Genomic DNA, 27,761 nt, shown 5'->3' with positions numbered 1-27,761 from the left:
TTCAACGCAGCCAATGTTCATTATGTTGTGTGAAATCTACCCAGGACACGACGGCAGCCTGAGAAGGTTTGTTTTTGGTGCTGGAGGGTGTAGCCTATCAATATAATGTGTACTAGAACCCTGGTGGTGCTAGGCAGACTCTGAGACAGGAAATGTGTAAGACACGGAGGAGGTTGTTGGATGTGGTTTAGGAAGTAGGACATAATGGTCACTTGGTAAATGAATGTTGGAGAATAAAGTTATGCTCAACTGAAGCTACCGTGTATGGTGTAATCTGTGTTGCATGGGCTGGGGAAGATGCTATATTTGGCAATGAGGATGGGATACGGACCTGTGAAGAATATGACTGCTCTCGCTGAGAGTTTGCAATGGTACGGCAAGCTGCTCGTGCATGCCACATGTACCAGAATCAATGTAAAACAGTCTGCAAACGTCACACATGGAGAAATAACCCCACCCCAGCCCATAGATGGCAGAGGAGCAAATCAGAGGCCTCGCAGGTGAGGTTGTTAACAAAACGTGGCACACTGCATACAGCAACTAAAGAGCGGTTTGAGGCAGTGTATTGCTCCAAACGCACAGTAACTACAGAAGCGGCCTGAACTCTGAATGGAGACACGTGCATGTGCGTCCTGAGGGATTGAATCAATTGAAGAATGTACAATGCACCCGTGAGAGAAGTGCCAGCCAATCTTTCGCTGAAGTATTAGCACAGGCCAAGTGAGCAATTATCCAGGCAGCGAAAGAAAATGGAAAGGGGCGACCAATCGGTCCCCCCGAACGTATGGTGGAGTACCCCGATCCCCCCCGGGAAGCCATCTTGGGCGGGAGGCGGGTCCCGGCTGGTATGCCCGAAGCGGCGTAGCCGGGGCGCTCTTTTTCCCGCCCTAGAGTGGGTTGTCCTAGACACCAAAGCCGCCAGCCACGCCCCCGGAGGCGGGCGGAGGCGGGTTTACGCCCGCCCGAAGAGGGATAAAAGGAGCGACAAGCCAAAGTAGCATCCTCTTGTTCCTGTGCTCTGAAGCTGCACCTCCCCGCTGCCCGTGAGCTCGAGACGGAACGAAGAGCCAATTTTGAGCGTTGTAATTTTGTCTTTGTTCTTTCAGACATCATCGTTCGAGAATGCCGGGCAAGAAGGTCGGAAAGCGGGTCGGTACCGATCAGATGCTCTGCATGCTCGTGAAAGACATGGCCGAGATGAAGAAACAGATGGCGGCAATGAACGGTGTAGGAGGCCCAAAGCGAGTCGTCGGACCAGCATTGCCGGGAGTAGTCCCTAGCGGGAGAGGTAGAAGGTCCAAGAGGGGGGCAACTGGGGGAGAGACCCCGGTTCCCGAGGCGCCGCCGGCGCTCCCCGATACACCGACTGAAGCCCCGGTCCCGGTCCCGAAGGAGGGGCAACCAATCCCTGTTGTAGTCACCCCTGTGAACGGGGAGGATATGCCTCCCGAGTTGGCTGCACAGCTGGCAGCATGGTTGGGAAAAGATAGCGAAGGCACCACGGCGGATGACGCCAGGTCAGTAATGAGGCAGTTGCGGCAGTCAAGAGAGGCCGCAAAGGCACCATGTCCTGTTGTTCCCCCGTAGGCTCCAGTGGGTGAAACCGCGGCGGGCACGAGTTCGGCAGCGACTACGGTTACAGCCTCTAGTTCAGGTAAGCAGCGACTGCCGATTGCGGGGGAGGGGGCTGTACCCTCGAGAAGGGAGAAAGTGGCTCAGCATATTCCAATTGAAACCAAGGAGAGGATATGGGGCGAGAAATATGTGAACATGTTTTCTTTGCTAACTGATCATTATGAGATCGAGCATGTGAAGGGTCAAAAAGAGTTTTTGCACCCGAGTGTTTGGCGCGCCAAGATGGCCGCTTTTAAGGTCGAGGAGAACATAGGTAATTGGGGCAGATCATTTGGCATTTTCACTTCAATTATGGGGGAACGAAGGCCTGAAATGTTGGCCGAGTTACCCGTGTACCAGACACGTATTATGGAATACTCTCAGTCATATGAGGGCAATCAGTGGTTTTGTTATGATAATGTTTTTAGGAAGGCCAAGGAGTTCGACACATCTCTGACGTGGGATTGTTACGACTCCATTTCTTGGCAAAAGATGGAGAAATCAGGCATGTTAAAGGCACCATTGGTGGGTGGAAGCCGGGGAGAGTTTTCCCGCCATTCATCTGGGGCGCCCTTTCGGGCAGGTTCAAGTAATGAGCATCACTCGAGATCGAGTGGCAATACAGGCAAAAAGGGCATCTGCTGGAATTTTAACAGGGGAAAGTGTACGAGGCCCCAGGGGTCATGCAAGTTTAGGCATGACTGTGGGGGCTGTGGGCAATCCTCGCATCCTGAGACCATGTGCAGAGCCAAAACGGGTGATAACGGAGGTAAGGGAAGCGCCAAACAGGTCTAACATAGTCCGAGGGGCGCCTTTACCTACCCCGGTTGATACCATGGCAATGATTCCTTGGCTCAATGAATACCCGGATCATGTCTCCGCTGGGGTGTTGCGAGATGGGTTTTCATATGGTTTCCGCATCCCAGTGGGGGATTTTCAGGGTAAGGCACAGTGTAGGAACCAACTGTCGGTCCTGCAGAATACGGCGGTGGTACAGGCGAAGATTGTAAAAGAGTTGACCCGGGGTCGGGTTGCCGGACCATTCGACACGCCACCAGTTGCTAATTTTGTTTGTTCCCCTTTGGGAGTGGTCCCCAAGAAGGACCCGGGTGAGTTTTGATTAATACATAACTTGTCCGCCCCGAGAGGTCTTTCGGTGAATGATGCGATAGACCCGGAGGTATGTTCGGTGCGGTACGCATCTTTCGATGAGGCCGTCGCCATGTTGAATCGCCTGGGGCCCGGAGCGCTGATGGCCAAATCAGACATCGAGTCAGCGTTCCGGTTGCTCCCGGTACACCCAGACGATCAGCGTCTCCTAGGTTTTATGTTTCAGGGTCGCTATTACATGGATAAATGTATGCCAATGGGATGCTCCATATCTTGTGCTTATTTTGAGAAATTCAGTTGTTTTTTGCAATGGGTATTCACAAGAATGACGGGGTTTCAACATGTTATGCATTATCTTGACGATTTTCTGTTCCTGGGTGCAGCTGGGGATGCAGAATGTGCACAAGCTTTAAATGAATTTTGTGGTCTGATGAATCAGTTTGGTGTGCCATTGGCACCAGGTAAGACGGTGGGGCCATCAACTTCGCTCGAGTTTCTCGGAATAGAGCTCGATTCACTGGAAGGTTGCTTCCGGCTGCCCAAAGAAAAGGTGGGAAGATTCAAGGCCTCCCTTGAGACATGTATTCGGGAAACCAAGGTGAACTTGCATCAATTGCAGCAAACTGTGGGTCAGTTGAATTTTGCCCTTAGAGTAATGCCAATGGCCCGCCCTTTCTCCCACTCGATTGCTCAAGCCATGGTCGGTCTTAAAGAAGGGCACCATAGCACGAGGCTCTCGGCCGAGATTCGCCAGGACATGCGCATTTGGTTGGCATTTCTGGCGGATTTCAATGGCCGGGTGGTCTGGAACAAGCCGGCGGTGTCCTCCGAGGAGTTGGGGCTGTGGACAGATTCGGCGGGGAGTATAGGCTTTGGCGCCATATTCGGTAATCACTGGTCGGCCCAAAAATGGCCGTCATGGTGGCACGAGTGTGGACTGACGAGCAACATTGCGTTTCTCGAACTGTTCCCTATTCTGGTGGCCCTACAAACATGGCCTGAGGGGTTCCGGGATCACTCTGTGGTGTTCTGGTCGGATAACATGACCGTGGTTGAGTGTATCAATAGTCAGGCAGCACGATGCAAATGGATTCTGAGATTGCTTAAGGAAATTGTGTTACTATGTATGCAATTGAACGTACTCTTTAGGGCAAGACATGTGCCAGGAGTACTGAATCAGGCGGCTGATGCGCTTTCTCGTTTCCGTATGCAGGCCTTCTGGGGTTTTCTGCCCACAGCGGACCCGGTGTCGGCACCATTCCCCGAAGCTCTCTGGCCTCTCGGTGCCCCGAACTACAAAACCTCGTGGGAGAGAGTTTAGCACCCAGGACGAGGAAGGCATATGAAGGGGCGTTCCGTTCTTATCAGTCCTTTTTGGGTTCGGTTAGGGGGGAGCTTTGGGGCCAGGAAGAATATGTCGTAAAGTTTTTGCTGTCGTTACATCAGGCAGGCAAATCGGTAGCCACGGCCCAGAGGCATCGGGCCGCCATTTCCTTCATGGCGCGGGCTCATGGGATCCAGGACCCTACTGCATCTTTCGTAGTACAGAAAGCGCTGCGTGGGTGGCAACGCCTTGAGGGTCGCAGAGTAGATGACAGGCACCTGATTGGTCTGGAGAGGTTGGCTCTGTTATTTTCCGTTCTCCCTGCAACTTGTTCATCCCAGTCTGAAACAGTGTTATTCAGGGCCGCTTTTGCATTAGCATTCCATGGGGCTATGCGGGTAAGCGAACTGGTGGCGAGGAACAAGCAGGATACGGGGGGGACTGTGCCGAGAGCACGTTCTAGTTAAGGGGGATACGATGATGGTCTCGTTTCCCAGGTCCAAGACCGATCAGGGTGCGATTGGGGACAGTATAGTAGTCCATCGGAGTCCCGGATCTCCCATGTGCCCCGTCGTATGCGTTGAGGAATATTTGGCGCAGAGGGCGGCATCGTGGGGGGGGGCCCTGTTGAGGCACACTGATGCCACCCCACTGACGAGGTTTCAGTTCCAGCGGGTGCTAGCAATGGCAATTTCGGCCGCGGGCTTGAACCCGGGCGATTTTGGGACCCATTCCTTCCGGATAGGGGCTGCTACAGAGGCTACAGCCAGGGGTCTGAGTGTGGAAAAAGTGAAACAATTGGGGCGTTGGTCCTCGAACTGTTACAAAAGGTATGTGCGGTTGCACATGTTGTGAAGCTGTAATCATGTACTCACGCTTCTTGTTTTGTTTGGTTTACAGTTTCGCAAGCTTACGAGGCGGGGCGGACTGTGCAGTCGACCCGACACCTGGGAACCAGCGGTCAAAGATCACCGGCTGCGGAAAAAGTGGTGTGGGTCGTGGGCCACTCATACGTGAGGCGTGCTGCGGACGTATTCAAAGCAGGTGACATGATTCACATGGCTGGGGAATACGGGTACAGGGTGACCTTCTACGGAAGGGGCGGGCTCTGTATTGACCACTTTTGTCGAGGGTTTGTTAGGGCGGACAAGGTCACCGCCATCTATAATCATAGTGCATCTTGGGGGCAATGATTTGGTGACCACTGGTAGACGACTACTTCTCGAGGCGATACTATCCACAGTGAGTTGGTTGGCGAGAAGGGTTCCAGGGTGTATAATTGCATGGTCCCATATGATTCCACGAAAAGTGTGGCGGGGGGCGAATTCTGTGTCTGCTATAAATCATTCGGTGAAGAAAGTAAATAACAAGTTGGCTAGACTGTTTCGTACAAGTGCATTGCATTCGATTCCTCATGGTTGTATCAGGGGGGACAGTATGTATCTGGAGGATGGGGTCCATTTGTCCCGGGTGGGGAATTCTTTACTCATAGGAGACCTCGTAGCCTGGCTAAAGAGTTTACAGCATGACCTTTAGGTAGGATTTTTTGTGGGGGGTCCGGATAGCCGGTCAACTATCCGGACTGTGGCGGTAAGGTCATGATCGGTGAGCAGTAATTGGAAGATCCCTATGGGGGGGGTGTCACCCATTACGGATGGGAGCGCCCAGGGGGAGGTGGCCATTGGCCCCTCAACGGGGAGGCGGTCCCTTCTAAGGATGGGACGCCGAAAGGAAAGGGAAGGTGGTCAAGGCCCCTCCCTGGATAGGAGGGGCTACGGGCCCCTCCTGGGAAGTTCCCGGGGCCAGGACATCTGCGACGGCAGATGTGGTAAGTTGGGTGGGGTGGGGAGGGGGGTCCACGCTACCTTCTAGACACCTCACACGAGTCCTCGGACGACCTTAAAATGGCGTCGAGTTAATGGGGGCCCCCGTCAAGACAAGGGAAATTGGTATGTGCACATGAGGTACAGTCCTCTGTGTGGCCGCCCCTCATAAGTGAGGTGGTAGTTCGGGTTTAGGGATCTGACACCGGTTACGACCTTGCCGTTGGCCCTTAACGTTAGGATGTACAATTTCAATTTAAAAATGTTTTGTAGGATGTTAGTATCGGCTAGGAGAACCTTTGTATTAGAAATATGTTAAGGTCAGCCAAAACATCGATATATGGAAATGAAATTGTACATGATATGAAACTGTTATTTTAATGTTTTAATTTTGTTTCATATTTTAATAAATACGGCCGGGAGGGTAACTCCCTCCCGCCTTCCAAAAGTTCAGAAATGTTTCCGTATTCCCATTCTTGGGGAGGGGATTGTGTTGAGAGGGGGGGGTGGGTATCTCAGCCATATGGAAAGGGGCAACCAATCGGTCCCCCCGAACGTATGGTGGAGTACCCCGATCCCCCCGGGAAGCCATCTTGGGCGGGAGGCGGGTCCCGGCTGGTATGCCCGAAGCGGCGTAGCCGGGGCGCGCTTTTTCCCGCCCTAGAGTGGGTTGTCCTAGACACCGAAGCTGCCAGCCACGCCCCCTGAGGCGGGCGGAGGCGGGTTTACGCCCGCCCGAAGAGGGATAAAAGGAGCGACAAGCCAAAGTAGCATCCTCTTGTTCCTGTGCTCTGAAGCTGCACCTCCCCGCTGCCCGTGAGCTCGAAACGGAACGAAGAGCCAATTTTGACCCACCCACCAGCCCCTGGAGACAGCAAGTGGTTTGAAGTGAAGTCGTGATGTGGTAACTCAATTTTCTTACAGGTTACTTGGTTTAAAAGTTGTGATTCATTATGTAATAAAGTGGTAACGCGATTTTCTTACAGGTTGCTTTTGATTAAAAATTGTTATTCATTGTGCAATAAAGTGGATCATTTCTTACAGTATGTTTTATCGAATAAAGTATTTACACCAGTGTTGATCAGTGATGTTTCGACAGTTCATATATTGAGCATCTTCTGTCTTAGTGATTAGTCCTTTTTAGTTTAATGTCGTATTTATTTTCGGTCGGGCGGTAAGGTCATGATCGGTGAGCAGTAATTGGAAGATCCCTATGGGGGGGCGTCACCCATTACGGATGGGAGCGCCCGGGGGGAGGTGGCCATTGGCCCCTCAACGGGGAGGCGGTCCCTTCTAAGGATGGGACGCCGAAAGGAAAGGGAAGGTGGTCAAGGCCCCTCCCTGGATAGGAGGGGCTACGGGCCCCTCCTGGGAATTTCCCGGGGCCAGGACATCTGCGACGGCAGATGTGGTAAGTTGTGTGGGGTGGGGAGGGGGGTCCACGCTACCTTCTAGACACCTCACACGAGTCCTCGGACGACCTTAAAATGGCGTCGAGTTAATGGGGGCCCCCGTCAAGACAAGGGAAATTGGTATGTGCACATGAGGTACAGTCCTCTGTGTGGCCGCCCCTCATAAGTGAGGTGGTAGTTCTGGTTTAGGGATCTGACACCGGTTACGACCTTGCCGTTGGCCCTTAACGTTAGGATGTACAATTTCAATTTAAAAATGTTTTGTAGGATGTTAGTATCGGCTAGGAGAACCTTTGTATTAGAAATATGTTAAGGTCAGCCAAAACATCGATATATGGAAATGAAATTGTACATGATATGAAACTGTTATTTTAATGTTTTAATTTTGTTTCATATTTTAATAAATACGGCCGGGAGGGTAACTCCCTCCCGCCTTCCAAAAGTTCAGAAATGTTTCCGTATTCCCATTCTTGGGGATTGTGTTGAGAGGGGGTGGCGGGTATCTCAGCCATAGTAATAGTGGTGATAATAAAGTATAAGAGAAAGACAGTGAAAAGAGCATACTCACATTCAAAAGACTGGGGTGAACTGTACCACATGCATCCACACTTGGCTAGCAATTACAGAACTTGAGGAGTCACACTGTGTGGTGCAAAAAGTTGAGATTCACATGTTGATGCCAAGGCGCATGAAGGTAGCGCAAAATACAATGCAGCAGCATTCTTAAAACCGCTGCAACCATTTGACATTTCCAAGAAACAAAACATTGGTGCCAGATGGGCTGTGTGGATTGAAACATTTGATGACTTTGTAGATGCTCTTAGGAGGAAAATGATACAAGATCATCAAGCATCTAAAAATCTTGCTAGGAGATGACGTAAAAGAAGTACTAAAGAAAATTCCACATACTAACGCAACATCGTGCTGAAAAGTGAAAGAAGCATTAGAACCAAAATTCAACCAAATGCGAATATTGATTAAAAAAGATACATTTTTAACAAAGCACAACAACAAACCAGTGAAACAATAGATGAGTTTATAGAGAGATTTGACTTGTTCATCAAGCATTGCACATTTTAGGATTTCAACCATGAAGAAGCCATGCACCTCAGAGTCATCGATGGCTGCCTTTCCGATTCATTCAGAAGGCACATGTTGTGAGAGATACTCAGTTTAGAGAAAATACTGGTGGCTGCAATAGCAGAGGAATAAGCAGAATGACAAGCTGCCGACATTGGGACAGCACACAATGAGTCAGCAATGACTGTGAGAAGTCAGCATAAGCACCCAGTGGACATGTAAATTGTCGTCAACGAAAAAGACAAAGCTATGCTTCTGGGGTGGTTTGTCAGTTGGCCATTATGGCAAATGTCCAGCCCTAGGACAAATCTATAAAGGCTGTTGGAAAGATAATGAGGTTATATCTGTGTGTCAAGCCAAGAGAAGTTAGGACAAAAAAAAGAGGGACACCAGAGATAACAGAAGACAATCTGGTAATGCTTACAAGAACAAAAAGCAACAGCAGCGGCACCAGGTCAAAGCCAAACAAAGTCAATCATCATCAACTTTATCGCGTAACAGCTCTTCAGTGTCACTATTGAGTACCAGTGGAGATGATGGATACCTGCTGATGATGTCCACCTAGGAACACTATGCGCTTGTGGGGCTGGCTGCCAGCAAAGTAAAGCGAAACCTGGAAAGGGCTCAACAAGTGAAACGCAGAATCTCACTATTACATTGTCACAAAATTACACTGAAGTGAAACAGTCACCCCATAACATTTGTAATTGACAGTGGGGCATCAATTAATGTCATGCCAGTGACGAGTTCAACAGCCTCTCGCATGTGCCATGCCTTACTCAATCCAACAAAAAAGTTTAAGCCTGGACAGATTCCAAACCATTACAAAGTCAAGGGTCATTCATGGCAAGAATGCAGCACAAATAACGTCAACACAAGCCACCATTCATGTCTTACAAGGAACATTGTCTAGTGCATGTCTACTCATCTTTGTCACAGCAGCCGACATGGTGCTGATATTCCTCAACTACAACCTATGTGCTCAACCTGTGCACAAAGCAAATCCCGTCACTGTTTCATGGCCTAGGAAAACTCAAGAAACTGAGAGCACAGCTTCAGATCAATGAAGACATTCACACTGTAGCCCAGGAGCACCGCAAAGTCACTTTTCATTTGAAAGAAGCCATAGAGAAAGAATTGGCAACACTTCTAAAGCACAACATCATCAAACACGCCACAGTCCCCAAGTTGTGGGTCTCACCCATAGTGGTATTACTAAAGAAAGACAGTAGTGGAATGGTGCACATTTATATCAACATGCACCAGCCAAACAAGGCAATAGAGAGAAAGACATTCCGGTCCTTACATAGTGGACATGATCATGCAACTTAACAGAGCCAAAGTCTTTTCCCGCCTTGACCTAACAAAGGGTATCACCAGTTTGAGTTAGAAGAAAACTGCAAGTATTTTGCTACTTTTTCCACTCATGTTGGTTTCTTCAGGTACAAGAAACTGAGCTTTGGAGTATCATTGGCTGCTGAGATATTCCAAGATGTTATCTTCAGAATAATTCAACCTGTTTGACATGCTTTCAATTACAATATCCTTGTTTATGGAAGCACACAATGAGAGCACGAAAAAGCCCTTGCACATGTGTGCTAGTTACTAGCCAATGCTGGCCTCACCTTGAATGCAGTGAAGTGCATATTCCATAAAACCAAAGTCAAATTCCATGAGCACATATTTTCCATGGGGGCATGCCCCAGATCCAGACATGGTGCAAGGCCGGTCATCCACATGACCCCCTCAAGATGTTGCCATGCTGTGGTCTTGCTGGGCATGGGCAGCTTTTTCTCACTCTACATTCATAACTGTGCCACTGTGAGTGCCCTGTTGAGAGACTTAACATGGCAGAACGTTCTATTACAGTAATCACCGAATGTAATTGAAGTTTTAAAGAAATAAAATGTATGATTGAAAATGCGATGGCAATGGCCTACTTTAATCCCAAGCTGCACACTAAAGTCACTGTAGTTGCGAGCCAGGTGGTACTAGGGGCCATTCTTGCTCAACAGAGTAACCAACCCAATGCCCTGATACAAATAGTCTCCTAAGGGGGTGTGATTCAATTAGGGGCTGTGGAGACTGGAATCAGAAAATCAAGTCTCTATAGTAGGTTGCCTCCCAGACCATCGATTGGATTGATTTATTGTGTAAGGATCTGTAACATTATCCTTAGTATGTTTCTCTCATTAACCTCGTTATACTTTCAAGGAATGTTTTGGCAGTGAAGATATCTTCCCCAAAAAAAAGTCAGTTTGCAAATTGGCAAAGACAAACATTTATATATACAAACAAGTTGTTGTATTAACATTTAGTTTAAACATACAAACATGTGACAAACTCACAAAAGCAGTGAGATAAATGAACCACAATTTGTTATGGCAAAATACATAAACTTAAATTACATATACGCTAGTGACTGACATCTTATGGTGCAGAAACATAATTTATATAGCACATCTGTGACTTATATCATTATTACTTCATGATAGCACAAGGTGCCAACATTGCTTTAACAAACGTAACTTTAAAAACAGTATTGGGTGTCCTTTTTATTATGTATTGGGACCTAATAGCATTATGTCCTTGTCTTTGCCAATTTACAAATTAAAAAAAACAAAATTTGAATACAATAATGGAAAGAAGTCCTAGTGTAAGCGAGGCTCATTAAGTGTGCGGCTCTGTAAATCAACTACGTGGAAGTGTGGATTTTTTTAAAGATATCTTCACTGACAAGAAAATGTCTTGAAAGTATAACGCGGTTAATGAGAGAAACCTACTAAGGATAATGTTACAGATCCTTATGCAATAAATCATTCCAATCGATGGTCTGGGAGGCAACCTACTATAGAGACCTGATACATATAGTGGCATATGTCAGTCGAAGACTATCCTAAGTAGAACGTGCCTACTCCCATCTACAAAAGGAGAGTATGGCTGTGGTATGGGCCAGCAAACATTTCCATGTGTTTCTACATGGGAAACAACTGACTGTTATCACATATCATCAGACTTTGCTCACCATATTGAGAAACCTGAAGGCTAAGATGCCTCCTTGCATTGAATTGTGGGGATTGAGGCTGCAGAAGTACGATTATAAGATTGTATACAAACCAGGAAAAGATCAAATCCCAGTGGATTACTTTTCATGAGCACTGCTACATCTTTAAAGATCAACATCAGGGACTGCTGAAGAGTACCTCAATTTTATAGTAAGGTCTAGAACACCTGTGGCTCTGTCTGTAGACTAGATTGTTGCAGCCACCAATGAAGACATCGACCTGGCCATAGTCAAAGAGCCCATCGAGACACAATCATGGAGACAAAGTACCTGACATCTGGCTGACAAAACGAAACTTCAGAAGTTTAAACATTTACAGGATGTTAGCACTCACCCCAGAAGTAATAATATTGAGAGGTTTAAGAATCGTTATGCCTGAAAGCCTGAGGCAAAAGGTCATAGAGTTGGCCCACAAAGGACACCGTGGTACTGTCGCCACAAAAAGAGCGCTAAGAGAAAGAGAGTGGTTTCCGAGATTAGATAAGAGACCTGAAAGCATGCCACATCTGTAATTGTTTGTCCCCTAAGGTGACCCAGCATCTCGTGACAATGTCCGATCTTCCTGCACAGGCTTGGGAGAGAGTCGCCATCGATTTCTTTGGACCACTTTGGACCACCAGCATCTCATGGTAATCATAGACGCATATTCTTGTTTTCCATTGGTGGAACTGCTTTTCCCAATGGCCCATGAAAAAGTTGAAGACAGGCTTGATGACATCTTTGCAACCTGGGGTATTCCAGAGATTCTCAAGTCAGACACTGGGGTGACGTGGAGTGCAAAAAAACGATGGATTTAGGCCCAGATCTCTGTTCTGGGGTGAATGTATAACATTGTTCTGCATTCTGTCCATCAACTGTGGTTTTTGCAATGGTTCACCCTTCAACAGTAAAGAATTCAAGGAATTCTTCACATGACTCAACATCAAACAGCAACATAGCACACCCCTCTGGCCTCAAGCCAGCGGTATAGTCAAAAGATGTATTGGCACCCTCAAGAGGCTAATACAATGAGCCGCAATGGTAGGGTTTGATTTGTACCAAGCACTGTGCCATGTTCCCAGAGCCTATTAATCAACTCCTCACTCCACAATGGGTGAGAATCCAGCTACATTGTTATTTGGAAGAGTGATCAGAACAAAAATACCTCAGTGGACCTCAGATCAGACAGTGAACACTGGCAAACTTCGTGACATGGATGCTGCTCATAAGAATAAAATGTAAGCGTTTGTTGATCAGTGCTGACATGCTCAGGGAACAGTCTTTGACAAAGGATACCGGTACTGATAAAGCAAAGCAGAGGCAAGCACAAAAGATGGACACCCCATACACTACAGATCCTTTACAGATGATGGGGCGCAAAGGACACAGGGCGATAGCAAGTCGCCCAGGGAAATCCATCACTCGAGACACATCACAATTCAAACACTTACCTCACAATTCACCATCTCATAGAATCACTGCGGAAGTGAACACTACCTCTCATACCCGACTCTGTGCCCCTATTACCTTGTAAGGATGGACCTCAGACACCCAGGACTACCTGGACTTGCAGACAAGTGCTAGTTCTTTGTAGACTAATTGAAGAAATGTAATTGAACTGATAACTGTCACTTTTTGTGTAACTGGGGGAGGTGTTGCCTATCAATTCCATGTACACCGGGACCCTTTTGGCTGTGAAGCGGACTCTGAAAGTGTAACTGTGGACTATCTGGAGGAGGCAATTGGGTGGGGTTTTGGAAGTGTGATGTAATGGTCACTTGGTGAATGAATATTGGAGAATAAAGTTATGCTCAACCGGAGCTCCCGTGTGTGGTATAATCTGTGTTGCATGCTCCCGGGCTGGGGAAGACGCTACAGAGGGGAGAGCCACTGAATTAAAGTGCCTCGGTTAACGCTCTGCACTAAGTCCTGCCGCTTCAAGGCCCCTTCCCCTCACCCCACAGTGAAAATGGCTCTATGTTTGCACATCTGCTGTAGAGTTGTGCCTGGGTTACTTTATTCTTGTTTATTTAAGGGCTGAATATAATGTGTTAGAGGAGCCATGCATGCATCAATTATCACAAGCCTCTTTGCAGGTATTTAGTAGCTTTTCACTAAACTTGTGCTTTCTTTTAATTGTTAAGTGAAGATACCACGTCTATTTGACCTTAGCCAGAGTACTATTTTGGAAGAATGTAAAAGCTTGTGAGTAATTAGACTGTAGACCCACGAACATCTACTGGTAAAGTATAATGTTAAGTCTGGAAGACATAGCCAAGCAATTGCGGCAGGCAAGATAGGTAGGAACTAACAAACATGAACTTCTATTCAGTGGCACAACATTACATTTATCCCCGCAGCCCCCTGGGGGGGGGGGGGGGTGCGAGCTCGAGTGGACCCCCTCTGACACTGTGCACAGGTGGGAGCCCCTGGCCTGACTGGGCCCACTCTATGTACTTTCCACAGGTGCCCCCTCAAATTTCGTTATGCAACTGCAACTGTTATGAATTAGTCTCCATATTTTCAGTTTTTACTGATTTTTACAGATAAATATAGAAAACCACCTTTTTCTCTGCCTGTATTTATTTTTAAAAGGAAGGGAGTAAATTTTGGAGTAATTTTCAATGCTGTCATTCAATACATATGTAGATTGACATGCAGCAGAGTTAAGAACAGTAAAAGTAGCCTAAAAGTTGAAATGGCTGCAGATATACAAATATCTGTACTAGAATTATCATGTTTTCATAAGAGTGTATTAATTTATAATAAATGAATGCCTTTGGTGCTACCATCCATCAGGTATGCGGGTATGAGTGTACATGTATCAATCAAATCAATGTATCAATTAAATGATTGTAAAAATACAATCTTTTCAATGTAATTTTTCAAAAAACACAAATTAGATATTCATAAACGGTTAAAAAAAATATAAAAAATCCATATGTGTAAATACAGACGAAAATGCAAATAAGAGGCTGTTACAATATGAGTCCAAATTATGAACAAAGTATATAATATTGGCCATGTCACCACTGAGTAGTAAATTGACACTGCACGTTTTGCTCATCTGGATCATGCTGCCTTTCATCACATAATCTAATTTAGCATAATGACGGTTTTCAGTCATATTAAGATATTTATGTGTTTTATTTGTATTACCTTTGGGATGGTGTAGCCTCTAAATGTTGTATCCCGCGTCACTGCATGGGGTAAACTCATTGGCAAGACATCAATAAAGCGCTGAATCTCATGGATCACAGCTTCAGTGTACGGCATCTTGCTGCGGTCTTCCATACAAGGTGGGCGACTTTGGCCAATCACACGGTCGATCTCCTGGTGAACCTTTTCTGTGTGGTAAACATATCAGAATGTACATGTTAAACTTTAGGTTTATCTCAAATATTCGGCAAATCAACAAACAGCAGGCACCGTTTAACCATCACCAGCTGGATTGGGTACAGTTTGGAAACTTCAGACCGTTTTGTTTCATTTATTCTTTTACCTCGATTCCCCTTTTTCCTTCTAGAACATTTGTAGCTTAAATACTGTGAGGAGATCATATTTTTCTGAAAGATTTCAACATTTGTTGTAACAAGTTTGCCACGTCCTGGCCACAGGAAACCCTTTTGGAGAATGCCTCCGATTTATGACACAGAACTGACCAAACATTGGTGCTTGTTCTATCTTCCCACCTCAGTCACCCCCAACCTCATTGCGAGGTTGAGGACAAAGTTTTGGCAGTTAGATAAATCCATGGGTTTATCTAATGTTATGAAACGCAAGTGCTATTGTACGATTGTCTAATTTCTTTAAAATTCTGTATTATTTTTCAAATAAAGGTGTTGTTTTGAGACACAAACTTTTTAGACTTTTCACATCTCTTCTTAATTTTTATTCTAATCTTCTACTGCTACTACTATAAGGAGGTTCTGATAATAAACCTTGTGTACAGACTTTCATGTATTTTCTTTTATTTCTTGTTCAAACGTCTTTTCACTTCTGCGATCATGCCTAGCTTTTAAATGTTCTCCATAAGGTTTGCTCTTCAAAGCGGCAGGTTGAAATGAGTAAGCATGAAACAAGGCCTTTGCTAATTTTGAATGAAAATGGGATCTGTATTATTAACTATCCATATATTCATGTTTCTAATTTCCCTTCTATTATGTAGTGGGCTACAGAACATTGTAGACATTTTGACAGATAGGGCCTTACATATTGGTGGATGGGCTGTTCTGTCAAAATGTGTATATCCTGTTGTTGGGCATGGCCCTTTCTGCAGGGTTATCCCCAAACATTTTGCCTTCTTCCTCCTATTTTTTCTGACCTGTTTTTGTTGGCTTTAGGATTCTGGGCTCTTTACCACTGCTAACCAGTGCATATGTTGTCTACCTAAATTGTACTGGTGTTTGGTTTATCCATTATTGCCATATCTGATTTAATAATAAGCGCCTAGCAAAGTGCACCATGTGTGCTCAGGACTTGCAAATCAAATGCTACTAGTAAGCCTGCAGCACTGATTGTGCCACACGCATGAGTAGCCTGCAAACATGTCTCAGGCCTGCCACTGCAGAGTCTGAGTTGGCAATTTTACACTGCAATGTAAACCTGGCAAATATACCAATTTGCCAGGCCCAAACTTCCCTTTAACTACATGTAAGTCACCCCTAAGGTAGGCCCAACGCAGCCCCATGAGTAGGGTGTAGTTTATTTAAAGGCTAAGACATGTAGTGGTGTGTTTTACATGTCTTTATAGTAAAATTCTGCTAACTTCATTTTTCACTACAGCAAGGCCTATCTCTCCCACAGGATAACATAAGAATTGCCTTGAAATATATTTTTAGTTCAATTTCCCACTGGGAGCAAATAAAGATTTGGAGTTTGGAGTCTCGGAACTCACAATTTAAAAAATACATATTTTGGTGAAGTTTTTTAAAAAAAAATTAAGTTTGAAAATGCCACTTTTAGAAAGTGGGCATTTTCTTGCTTAACATTTTGTGCCTCTGCCTGTCTGTGGGATACACGTCTGGGTCAAGATGACAGCTAGGCTGTTTATGCATTCCCGCTAGACTGTCACACACAGGGAGAAGATGTGTTCCCTGCATATCTTAATGGCCCATCACCAGGCTCCTGGGCCTTCCTGAGGTAGAGTGGTGGGAGGAGTTGTCACTGACACCTGAATAAGATGTGCCTGTCTTCACACAAATCAGTCTCCATCCCCCTGTAGTATGTCTGAGTCAGGAATGGGAAAAGCAGTGTGTTTTGCCTACTTCAAAGGCAGAAAGGGGTATACGTTTTGGACCGCTGACACTTCTGAACTGAGGACATTCTGCTGAGTGGAAAAGCTGGAGAAGCTGTCAGGAGGGACTGCTACTTTGCTCTTTCCTTTACTGTTTACTGTGTTGGCCTGCTGCTTTGCTGCTTCTGTCCTGGGAGTGAAAGGACTAGACTTTGCTTAATGTATTCTGCTTCCAAGGTTCCGTAAGGGTTTGAGATGAACTTACCTCCTGTTAAGTAGTTTTACGGCCATCAAAGACTGCCAGTGCCCCATGCTCTTCTGCTGAGAGTCCTGACTTGCCAAGTGGTGCCAAATCCAATTCCTGGGCCGTGAAAGTGCAACCTGGTGATCGTAGGGAGAAAATCCACACATCAACTCCCAGCATCTGTTTTATCGATGCATCATAGCAAAATTTGAGGCCTCGCAGCTGCCAGCTCCGGAGTGTGGTCCCCACTTGATGCAACGATGACAGCTTACAACGCAGGCCCAAGATTTCCATCACAGCCCATCAGAAGAACTGCTGCAGCGTGAGTTTCGAGCACTGCATCACCAAAGTCCATGACTCACTGCTCCAACTTCAACGCAGCACCTGCTTAATCACTGTGGAATCGAAGCAGCACGTCTCGATTTCAAACTCATCGCCCTGGGTGCCAATTCTTTATCAACACCACACCACAGTAAGGAACCAAGGCCACGTGTCTGGAAACCGATGCATCACCTCCCTTACCAGTAAGGAAACAATGTGTCACCTCCCCTGCCCATCAGCAAGGAACCATTGCATCACCTCCCCAGCCCAGCAGTAAACAACCAGCGCATTACCTCTCCTGCGTAGTAAGGAACCGATGCAATGTTTTGCTTTTCTGGTGCATCAACTTCCCTGCTTCTCGCACCATCTTGGATCTGTAAGATTCGGTATTTTTACCCAATTATTTACCTACATAGCAATTACCGAATAGTGAATACCGAATCGGTAAAATTCGGTATTTACCATTCGGTAATTGGCTATTACCTACATCTGGGCCTATGTGCTGAAACACACTCATTTACTGATTTCTATGGACTAAACATGCGTAACCACTTCCATGCTTGTGACAAGGTCAACTCGTCAAGGGTTTTACCTGCCCTGTGCTTATGACGAGTTGACCTTGTCACATAACATGGGATTTTAAAAATTGCAGCACAGGACGGGAATATAGTCTAGCAGTGATGTTGTTAATCCTTTAAAAGCTGTATTTTGATTTTTGTCGCGTCGGTCTTGTTTTATTCAGATAAATGTTGGCTATTTTTCTAAACTGGCGTGGACTCCTTTTGTAGTGTTTTCAATGTGTTACTATCAATCAATCAATCAATCAATCAAAGACATTTATAGAGCGCACTACTTACCCGGAGGGTCTCAAGGTGCTTGGGGGGAGGGGGGTGCTGCTACTGCTCGAACAGCCAGGTCTTGAGCTTCTTCCTGAAGGAGAGATGGTCTTGGGTCAGGCGCAGGTCGGACGGGAAGGAGTTCCAGGTCTTGGCGGCCAGGTAGGAGAAGGACCTTCCTCCTGTTGTCGTTCTTCGGATGCGGGGGACGGCGGCGAGGGCGTGACTGGTTGATCGTAGATGGCGTTTGGGAGCGTAGAAGTTGATGCGGTTGTTGAGGTAGCTCGGGCCTTGATCGTGTAGGGCTTTGTGTGCGTGGGTGAGGAGGCGGAAGGTGATTCTTTTGTTGATGGGGAGCCAATGCAGGTCTCTCAGATGTCCGGAGATGTGGCTGTGTCGTGGGATGTCGAGGATGAGTCTGGCTGAGGTGTTCTGGATACGCTGGAGTCTCTTCTGGAGCTTGGCGGTGGTTCCGGCGTAGAGGGCGTTGCCGTAGTCCAGTCGGCTGGTGACGAGGGCCTGGGTGACCGTCTTCCTGGTCTCGGTGGGGATCCACCGAAAGATCTTCCGTAGCATGCGCAGGATTTTGAAGCATGACGAGGAGACGTTGTTGACTTGTCTGGTCATGGAGAGGGAGGAGTCCAGGATGAAGCCCAGGTTGCGTGCGTGGTCTGTCGGTTTGGGTGCGGTGCCCAGGGCGGGGGGCCACCAGGAGTCGTCCCAGGCGGAGGGCGAGGCGCCCAGGATGAGGACTTCCATCTTGTCTGAGTTCAGTTTCAGGCGGCTGGTCGTCATCCACTCGGCTACGTCTTTCATCCCTTCGTGAAGGTTGGCTCTGGCGGCGGCGGGGTCGTTGGTCAGGGAAAGGATCAGCTGGGTGTCGTCAGCGTAGGAGATGATGTTGAGGTTGTGTTGGCGTGCGATGGCCGCGAGGGGGCTCATGTAGACGTTGAAGAGGGTGGGGCTCAGCGAGGATCCTTGAGGGACGCCGCAGATGACTTTGGTGGCCTCTGACTTGTACGGTGGTAGACGGACTCTCTGTGTTCTTCCGTCGAGGAAGGAGATGATCCATTCCAGTGCCTTCTCCTGGATTCCGACGTTGCTGAGGCGCTGCACTAGGGTGTGGTGGCAGACAGTGTCGAATGCCGCGGAGAGGTCTAGAAGGATGAGGGCCGCTGTTTCTCTGTTGTCCATCAGGGCTCGGATGTCATCGGTTGCAGCGATGAGGGCGGTCTCGGTGCTGTGGTTGGCTCGGAAGCCAGACTGTGAAGGGTCGAGGGATCCATTCGTCTCGAGGAAGGCGGCCAGCTGTTTGTTGACGGTCTTCTCGATGACTTTGGTTGGAAACGGGAGGAGCGAGATGGGGCGGTAATTCTTGAGTTCGGTGGGGTCCGCTGTTGGTTTCTTTAGTAGGGCGCTGAGTTCGGCGTGCTTCCAGCTCTCAGGGAAGGTGGCGGTGTCGAAGGAGGTGTTGATGATGTCCCGCAGGTGGGGTGCAATGACAGCGTCGGCCTTGTTGAAGACGTGGTGAGGGCAGGGGTCGGTCGGAGATCCGGAGTGGATGGAGTTCATCATGCGGACGGTGTCTTCGGTGCTGATCGGAGTCCAGGCGCGGAGGGTGGTGGTGGGGGGCGGTTGTTCGGTCGTGGCGTGCGTCGGTTGAGGGCTGAAGCTGTTGTGTATGTCCGCGATCTTGTTGTGGAAGTAGGAGGCGAGGGAGTTGCAGAGGTCTTGCGATGGGGTGATGTTGTTGTTTTCGGCGTTGGGGTTGGAGAGCTCTTTCACGATGTAGAAGAGTCCCTTGCAGTTGTGTGCGTTGTTGTCCAGCCGGTCTTTGAATGCAGTTTTCTTGGTGGCGCGGATCAGTTGGTGGTGCTTCCGGGTGGCAAGCTTGAGGGTGGTCATGTTGTCCGGTGTTGGCTCCCTTCTCCAGGCTTTCTCGAGGGCTCGGCAGTTCTTCTTGGGAGCTCTTGAGTTCGTCGGTGAACCATGGGGCCTTCTTGCTGCCGGGTCTGCTGGGCGGGGTCCTCAGTGGGGCGAGTTCGTCCGCGCAGTTGCTGATCCGTTTCGTGAGGTTGTCGGCGGCCTGGCTGGGGTTCGCTGAGCTGGCGGGAGGGTGCTGGCTCAGGGAAGCGGCGAGCTGGTCGGCTGAGATCTTGTTCCAGCTTCTTCGAGCAACCTGTTGCTGGTGGTGGTGGATAGTCGTTCTTCTGAAGGTGAAGTGGACGCAGCTGTGGTCCGTCCAGTGTAATCCAGTGGCGTGGCTGAAGTCGATGTCTTTGCTGGATGAGAAGACGGCGTCGAGTGTGTGTCCGGCGAGGTGGGTGGGGGTGGACACCAGCTGCTTGAGTCCGAGGTTGGCGAGGTTGTCGAGCAGGGTGATGGTGTTGCGGTCGTTGTTGTTCCCCAGGTGGAAGTTGATATCCCCCAGGAGGATGTAGTCAGCGGAGGTGAGGGCATGCGGGCTGACGAAGTCGGCGATGTCCTCGCTGAATTGTGTGCGTGGTCCCGGGGGTCGGTAGATCAGGGTGCCTCTGAGGGTGGTCTTCGGGTCGGTGCGGATCTGGAAGTGTAGGTGTTCGGCGGTAGTCAGGGTGTCGTCGGTGTTGGTCGTGATGTGGATGGTGTCCCTGTGGATGATGCCGATGCCTCCTCCCATCTGGTTGGCGGTGCGGTCACTCCGGGTGATCTTGTAGCCCTCTGGGATGGCGATGGCGATGTCGGGCGCTGAGGAGTCGTTCATCTAGGTTTCCGTGAGGAAGGCAACGTCAGGAGCTGTGGTGTCGAGGAGGTTCCAGAGCTCGATGGCGTGTCTGTGGACGGAGCGGGTGTTGAGCAGGATGCACTTGAGGTGGTTGCTGCTGGTGTTCGGCTTGGCGGGTGCTGGTGCGAGGCAGGTCCGGATGCAGGAGAACTTGCAGGCGTGGCAGCTGAAGGGTCCATGGGTGCGTCTCGGGGTGGCTCGGTAGCATCCTGGGATTCGGCCGGTGTTGAGTGCGTTGAGGGTGGCGGCGTCGTACGTCCGGCGGGCGGGCTGGGGTCTGCGGGGACCAGGGGTCCTGGCACTGGGCGCGGTCCAGGCGCGGACGGGCGCAGACGGGCTTACCTTTGGCGCACCTTTGGCGCTCATTTGGTGCTCCCGCTGCGCGCGTCCACTGCGCGGTCGCTCTGGGGGCGTCATAAGCGAGGAGCCTGGGAGGGCGGGTCAGCTGGGTGGCGGGGCCGGCGAATGGGATGGAGGTGGGCGGGGCCGCAGGGAGTCGAGCTTCTGGGCGGCGGCCTCGGCCCGGGGGCAGGCGAGGCATCAGGCGGGGTGATCCGGGCGGCCCAGCGGCGGCTGGGTCGCTCTGTAGCTGAAGGAGGTCGCGGGAGGCGGTCGCGGGAGGCGGGAGGGGTGATGATCCGGGCGGCCCAGCGGCGGCTGGGTCGCTGAAGCAGAAGCTGGCAGGCAGCAGGAGCGGCGGCTGGCAGGAGGGGTGACCAGGCCTTGACAAAGGCACAGTGGTCACTCCTGGCTCTTCCCCCGCTGGCCCCTTAAGTGAGGAGCCTGGGAGGGCGGGTCAGCTGGGTGGCGGGGCCGGCGAATGGGATGGAGGTGTGTGTATGTACAAATACTTTACATATTGCCTCTGAGGTAAGCCTGACTGCTTGTGCCAAGCTACCAAGGGGGTGAGCTGTGTGACTCCATTACCCTGACTTGATTGAGGGTCCCTACTTGTACAGGGTGCAAACCACAGCCAACTAGAGACCCCTTTTCAAACACCCATCCACTGTATTAAAAGTACCATAGGCTGTAAAGCATTTGTAATACGGCAATTGGGACATACACCACGTTTGTGATGGAGTATCTTGTCTGTCAAACTTTAAGTAAGGTCCATAATCATTATATGTCTTTTAAAGCATTGAAGAAAATCTGATAACCCAGCTTCCTAATGTTTTTTTTTCTTAGAAACATTTTAAAATGTGCCAACATGGTAGGGAGCAGAGCTTGCTGGCATCAAGATTGCGACTGCTTAGGCAAGCTCCTGTGGCTGTCACCACTATCCTGCAAAACTCTACTACGTTGTAACAATTACAGAGTCGCATGGGTCTGCCCTATGCTTTATAGACTCTGATGTGTTCGATGGATCCGTGACCACCATGAGAGAGCATCCCCTGAGGTCGCCTTTCCTGCTAGCGGGCTATAACTTTGCTTGGACGTGAGACCTTCTCTGATACGTTCATAGTTGAAGGTGCTCACCACTCCTTGCCTGTGTGTCTGGTGCCAGAGACAAAGCCTCATCCAATTATAGCATGCTTACTTAACTATAGGGTCAGGGATGCTGTGCTGTGTCATGCTAGAGAATTACAAACTCTTAGCTACGAGGGAACAGAACTATCCATCTTCCCTGACTTCATCCCACATGTGCAGGAGGCAAGGAGGCAGTTTTTACCGGTGAAAAGAAATCTACATGAGCTCCTGATGGAATATGCGATGCTTTACCCGGTGCTGCTAACGGGGCTGTCAATGAGAAGACTAAGGGCCAGATGTAGGTAGGCTTTTACCCGTCGGTAACAGCCGAAATCGGCCGTTACCGACCGGTAAAAGCCTTTCCCTATGTAGGAGGCTTATTTACCGATTCGGTAAATTCCGAATCGGTAAATGTTGATTCGGGATTTACCGATTCGGTATTTACTGAATCAACATTTACGGATTAAGAATTTACTGAATCGGTAAATGAAATGTAGAAAGCATTGTAAACAGTGCTACAGGGCTTTAATAATTCGTTATTTACCACCAACTATTAGTTGGTGGTAAATAAGGAATTCCTATGTAAATGCATAAATGTGCATTTACACCTGTGCCATGTGACAGACATATATGCCCTTATGGCATGTATGTATGCCACACGTGCACACCAACACTAATCAGGGGTGCAACAGGGTGTCAAAGTGACACCCTGCCACCCTTGACTTTTTCACAATTTTACCAAATCGGTAATTACCGATTCGGTAAATACCGAATCTTACCGATTCGGTATATTTTACTGATTTTTTACCTACATAGGATTTACCGAATCTGAAATACCGAATCGGTAAAATTCGGTATTTAAGACTCGGTAAATCCAATTTACCTACATCTAGCCCTAAGATCTTTACTGACCCCCAAAGCCTTGCATCAATTTCTTAAGTAGCATGAAACTTCTAAGGCTGGTCGTCTCACGTCTGAGCATGTGGAGCAGGGTCAGGTGGCCTCCCACAAACTTGGTGAACAGCAAAGTAGTAATGCTTGTTTCAGTAACTTTTGGGTATAGGAAATGTAACAATTATGCTGTTTTATGTGTTTTTAATTCATTGCTGAGAAGATAGTTGGGCTATGCTTTGATTCAGCTTGGCATAAAGTGTTTGGAATGTGGGGGCATGTTTTTTAAATATACGCCTACTAGATACTCTTGACTAAGGGTTGAATTAGATGTAATTTGTTTAGCAGATCGCCCTCGCAGCATACTATGTGCGAATACTTTTCTTGGTGAGGAAGGGTAGCACTGTTGTATGATTGCTGTTAGAGGATTGCTGATGAATGCGACTACACTTTTCATTGATGGCCTTGCAACTACTTTCATTTACAGGAGTGGTTGGCCCGTAACCTCCGCCCTCATGTGTGTTCCACACAGTTTCTTTAGGGGTAAGTTGTTGGGGCTTTGGGAGGATGTGGGGTGGGTCATAAGTGGCTATGTCACAAGTTGGGGGACATGGCGTGGGTGAAGTGGGGAATGGTAGTTTTTAGATGATGTTAAACAGGCACAGGCAGAATTTGACTAATCTAATGGGAAAACTTCACTTGCTGTTTGTGAGATGGTTGAGAGATGAGTGTTGGGATGGGGTACATTCACACTACATCAGTACATTACATGGGACTACACAGGGCTTTTTGACCTGGAATGTTAGAGGGTTGAATGATAATTGGAAGAGAAGTAAAGTGGCATTGTTCTTGCAATGCCACCAGATTGATGTGGGTATATTGCAGGAGAAAACTTTAGCTCCTTCCACTAGGCTGCTTACTCAGTGTTCCGCTGCTGGGTTCACCATGCACAGGGTGTCCTGGTGTGGGCTCGCCAGGGATTTAGTATTAAATTACAGGATGTTTGCGTGGACTCGGGTGACATATATGGAGTCGTGCATTGTCGTATGGAGGATTTATGGACCAAATTATGATGATCCGCAGTTTTATATTCCCTCCGTAGTAAAATCCCTTGCTATGGCAACATCCGACACATGTGGGGTGGTGACTTTAATTGTGTACAGTCCCCTGAGTTGGACCGCTCCAGAGTCCCTCTGAGATTGCTGTTGGTGGCAGCCAGCGCTATAGCTGCAATCGCCAAGGCTAATGGCCTGGTGGATGCATGACGCTATCGTTCCCCACAGGGTAGGGAGTACACTCATTACTCTTCTATTCACGTCATTCACACGCTTATTGACTACTGGTTTGTTTCCCACACTGTGTTGTCTAATATACACCTGCAATCATTTACCTTGTACATACTCTGATCGCTTGCAGGTACGATTGCGGGCATTCATCTGGCTCTTTCCACAGTATTCACAGCTTAACGCACTATTCTGCAAAGAGCTGGCACAATCGATCTATTACTATTTTGATACTAACTTAGGCTCAGTTACACAAATGGCTTCTATTTGGGAGGCCTTTAACGCTTTCATTCACAGGATTACTATTAAAAAACAAGCAGGAGTACTTTGTTCCATTAAAAGTCATTTGCGGATGTTAGCGACTGTATTATACGAGCTGGAATGCGCTTCTCAGGAGACAGCAGAACGTCATATATTGGAGCAGATTATTGCCAAATTGGACGAGTTTAATGAATTAGACGGGAAAGAGGTAACACACTTTGGAAGGTATGCTATTGCTAGGGTATACAAGAAGGGCGAAAGGCCTACTCTGGCAGCATTGGTCATACCTAGCCGTGAAGAAAATGAAGGGCTGATAGTGCTCGATGAGAGGGGAGAGCCTGTGTGTGGTGTTGCACGATTTGCAGAGAGGTTTCGGAGGTATTATTCCGAATTATGCACTTCGCAACTCAGTTATGATGAGCATCTTGTGGTGGACTACCTGACCCATATTGCTATGAAATGGCTATCTGACACTCACAGGGAGTGGCTAATGGATCCCCTCAGTGTGGTGTCCTCTGTATAAATGAAAGCTCAGGAACCAGGAATATAAGCCAGGAGGTATTTATTAAACCTCAGCCACAGGAGACAGCATAACAACTGACCAAGAGAGAACACAATCAAAGCATGGTTCCAGAACCACTAAAGGAAAGACTCTTGGTACATTAAAGGTACAGTAACTAATAAGTAAGCACCATCACATATCTCCCCATAACAGAAAAATAAGAACAATGAGTAAAGCAAAAACAAAATTCAAACAATAATGAAAATGGAGAAGTCACAAAGCATAGTCTCTCAAATAAGAGGGTGGTCTACATATTCTTTGACATCTAGAGGGAAACATGGATAAGTTAAGATCATTGGCAGGATTGGAAAACGAATGAGATAAACCTTGTCTATCATGAGAGAGATCAGGTACAGGTATTCTTGACTTAACGACAACAACTCTGCTTTTATTCCAAATTCTACCATCTTCTGTTTTAATGGCATTCCTGAATATTTTCACAACTGCTTTTACATCAGAGAATTTGGACCAATTTCTACAACCAACAGGAGCGTTGATGCGAACTAGATCACCAACAAGAACTTTTTGAGCATTTACACACTTTCTTTTATCGAAATAAATCTTTCTCTCATCTTGCTTCTTCTCCTCCCTCCTTCGCCATTCACCTATTCCATTATCAACCAGACCTTTATTTAGATCCATCCAACCAGGACACAGATAGGTGTTGGGAGCCCTTCCTTTAAACAAAACAAAGGGGGATCTACCTGTAGTTGTGTGGGGAGCATAGCGATAAGCATTTATTCTGTCTTGCAGGACAGATTTCCAATTTAATCCAGATGATCTTGCTAACTGTATAGCCTCCTTCAGGGTTTTATTAACCCTCTCAACAGCACCGTTGGTTTCTGGGTGATATAAAGAACATTTTTTATGTAAAATACCTGATTTTTCCATAAACTCTTCAAAAACCCTTGAACAAAATTGTGGTCCATTATCTGATAAGAGACTATTAGGGAAACTTTCTTTTTTAAAGATGGTATCTAGAAACTTTATTACTTCTTCAGATGTGATCTCCCTTACAGCGCTCACCTCAATCCATCTGGAATAGAGATCCATAAGAACTAAAAGATAAGGTGTATCACTTACACCTGACAAAGGACCAACTATATCTATGGCTAGTTCATCCCAAGGATGTCTTGGAAGGGATCTCTTAACCATTGGCATTTGTCTAGTTTTTAGAATTTTGTCACTGGCAGAGCATTCTGGACAATCTCTCACTAACCTTTCTATCTCCAAATCCATCCCTGGCCACCACAATTGCATGCGTAAAATTTCTTTGGTTTTCACAATACCAAGATGCCCAGAGTGAGCATGGGATAAAAGTTTCTTTCTAATACCCAGTGGAGGAACCATTTTTGTTCCCCGAGTTAAAAACCCAGAGTGAATAGAAAGTTCATCAGAAACCAAGGTCCACGGTTTCTCTAAGCGAGAATTATTGCTCAAGGAAAGCATTACTCTTTTTACTTCTTCATCTTTTTCAAGTTCATCTCTCCACTCCTTTTCTTCAATCGCTCCCTCTGTAATCTCACATACGTTTATAGATTCATCACAACAACCTACAACATCATCTTCTTCAAAATTCTCTTTCCCAACCATTCTCGAGAGACAATCAGCAGATTTGTTTGATACGCCTGGAATATATTCAACAGAGAAATCAAACTCTTGTAACGAAACAATCCATTTTCTAATTCTTGAAGAGATCGAATACAAACCCTTCTTATCAAAAATTTCTTTTAATGGTTTATGATCTGAGAAAACTAGAATCTTTGTACCCCAAATTAGATTTTTTAATTTTCTCAGAGCCCAATAGATGGCGAGGGATTCTTTTTCTATAACGGAATAATTTAATTCCGAGCCCCTTAGACATCTTGAGGAGCAGCAAATCAAGTTGTCCTTCCCATTTCTTTTTTGTATTAGGACAGCACCAAGTCCTTTTTCACTGGCATCGGTGAATAAAATTGTAGGTAGACCTGGGACAAATGCCTGAAGAGAGGGAGCCTTGTTCAATTCAGATTTAATCCCTACAAATTCAGATTTGCATACATCAGACCACACATACTCCACATTCCTCGATGTCAACCTTCTCATAAACTGTGTTTTGTCTGCAAAATTAGGAATAAACTTTCCATAGAACTCCACCATACCAAGGAAGGAAATTAATTCCTCCTTATTCTCTGGATCTTTTATTTTGTTGATGGTGTCAACTAATTCTTTTTTTGGAAAGATGCCTTTGTCAGTTATTCTATGCCCTAAGTAATTTACTTCCTTCACACCAAATTTACATTTACTTTTTTTTAGTGTCATACCTGCATCCTCCAAACGTTTGAGCACAGCACACACACGACCAAAATGTTCTTTTGAACTATTTCCGTAAATAAGTAGGTCATCTTGGTAACATCTTACACCAGATATTCCCTTTAAAATTCTTGCCATAATCCTTTGAAAGACGGAAGCCGCTGACACAAGGCCAAAGGGCATCCTTTTATACCTATA

At 47.2% G+C, this 27,761-nt stretch overlaps 1 protein-coding gene across 1 annotated transcript in view; it reads right to left on the bottom strand.

Annotated features, from left to right (window-relative positions):
* Positions 1-27,761, bottom strand: part of LOC147691982 (cytochrome P450 2F3-like) — an 889,810-nt gene that overhangs the window by 126,792 nt on the left and 735,257 nt on the right. Inside the window, exon 7 of the mRNA XM_086938271.1 lies at positions 14,566-14,753. Within this exon, the coding sequence (XP_086794397.1) occupies positions 14,566-14,753 (188 nt within the window). The remainder of the gene's footprint in view (positions 1-14,565; positions 14,754-27,761) is intronic.

The sequence above is a fragment of the Lissotriton vulgaris genome, chromosome 9, assembly GCF_964263255.1.
Source record: "Lissotriton vulgaris chromosome 9, aLisVul1.2, whole genome shotgun sequence".
NCBI lineage: Eukaryota > Metazoa > Chordata > Amphibia > Caudata > Salamandridae > Lissotriton > Lissotriton vulgaris.
Note: the sequence above shows the minus strand (reverse complement) of the source record. Positions and strands in the feature narration are given on the sequence as shown.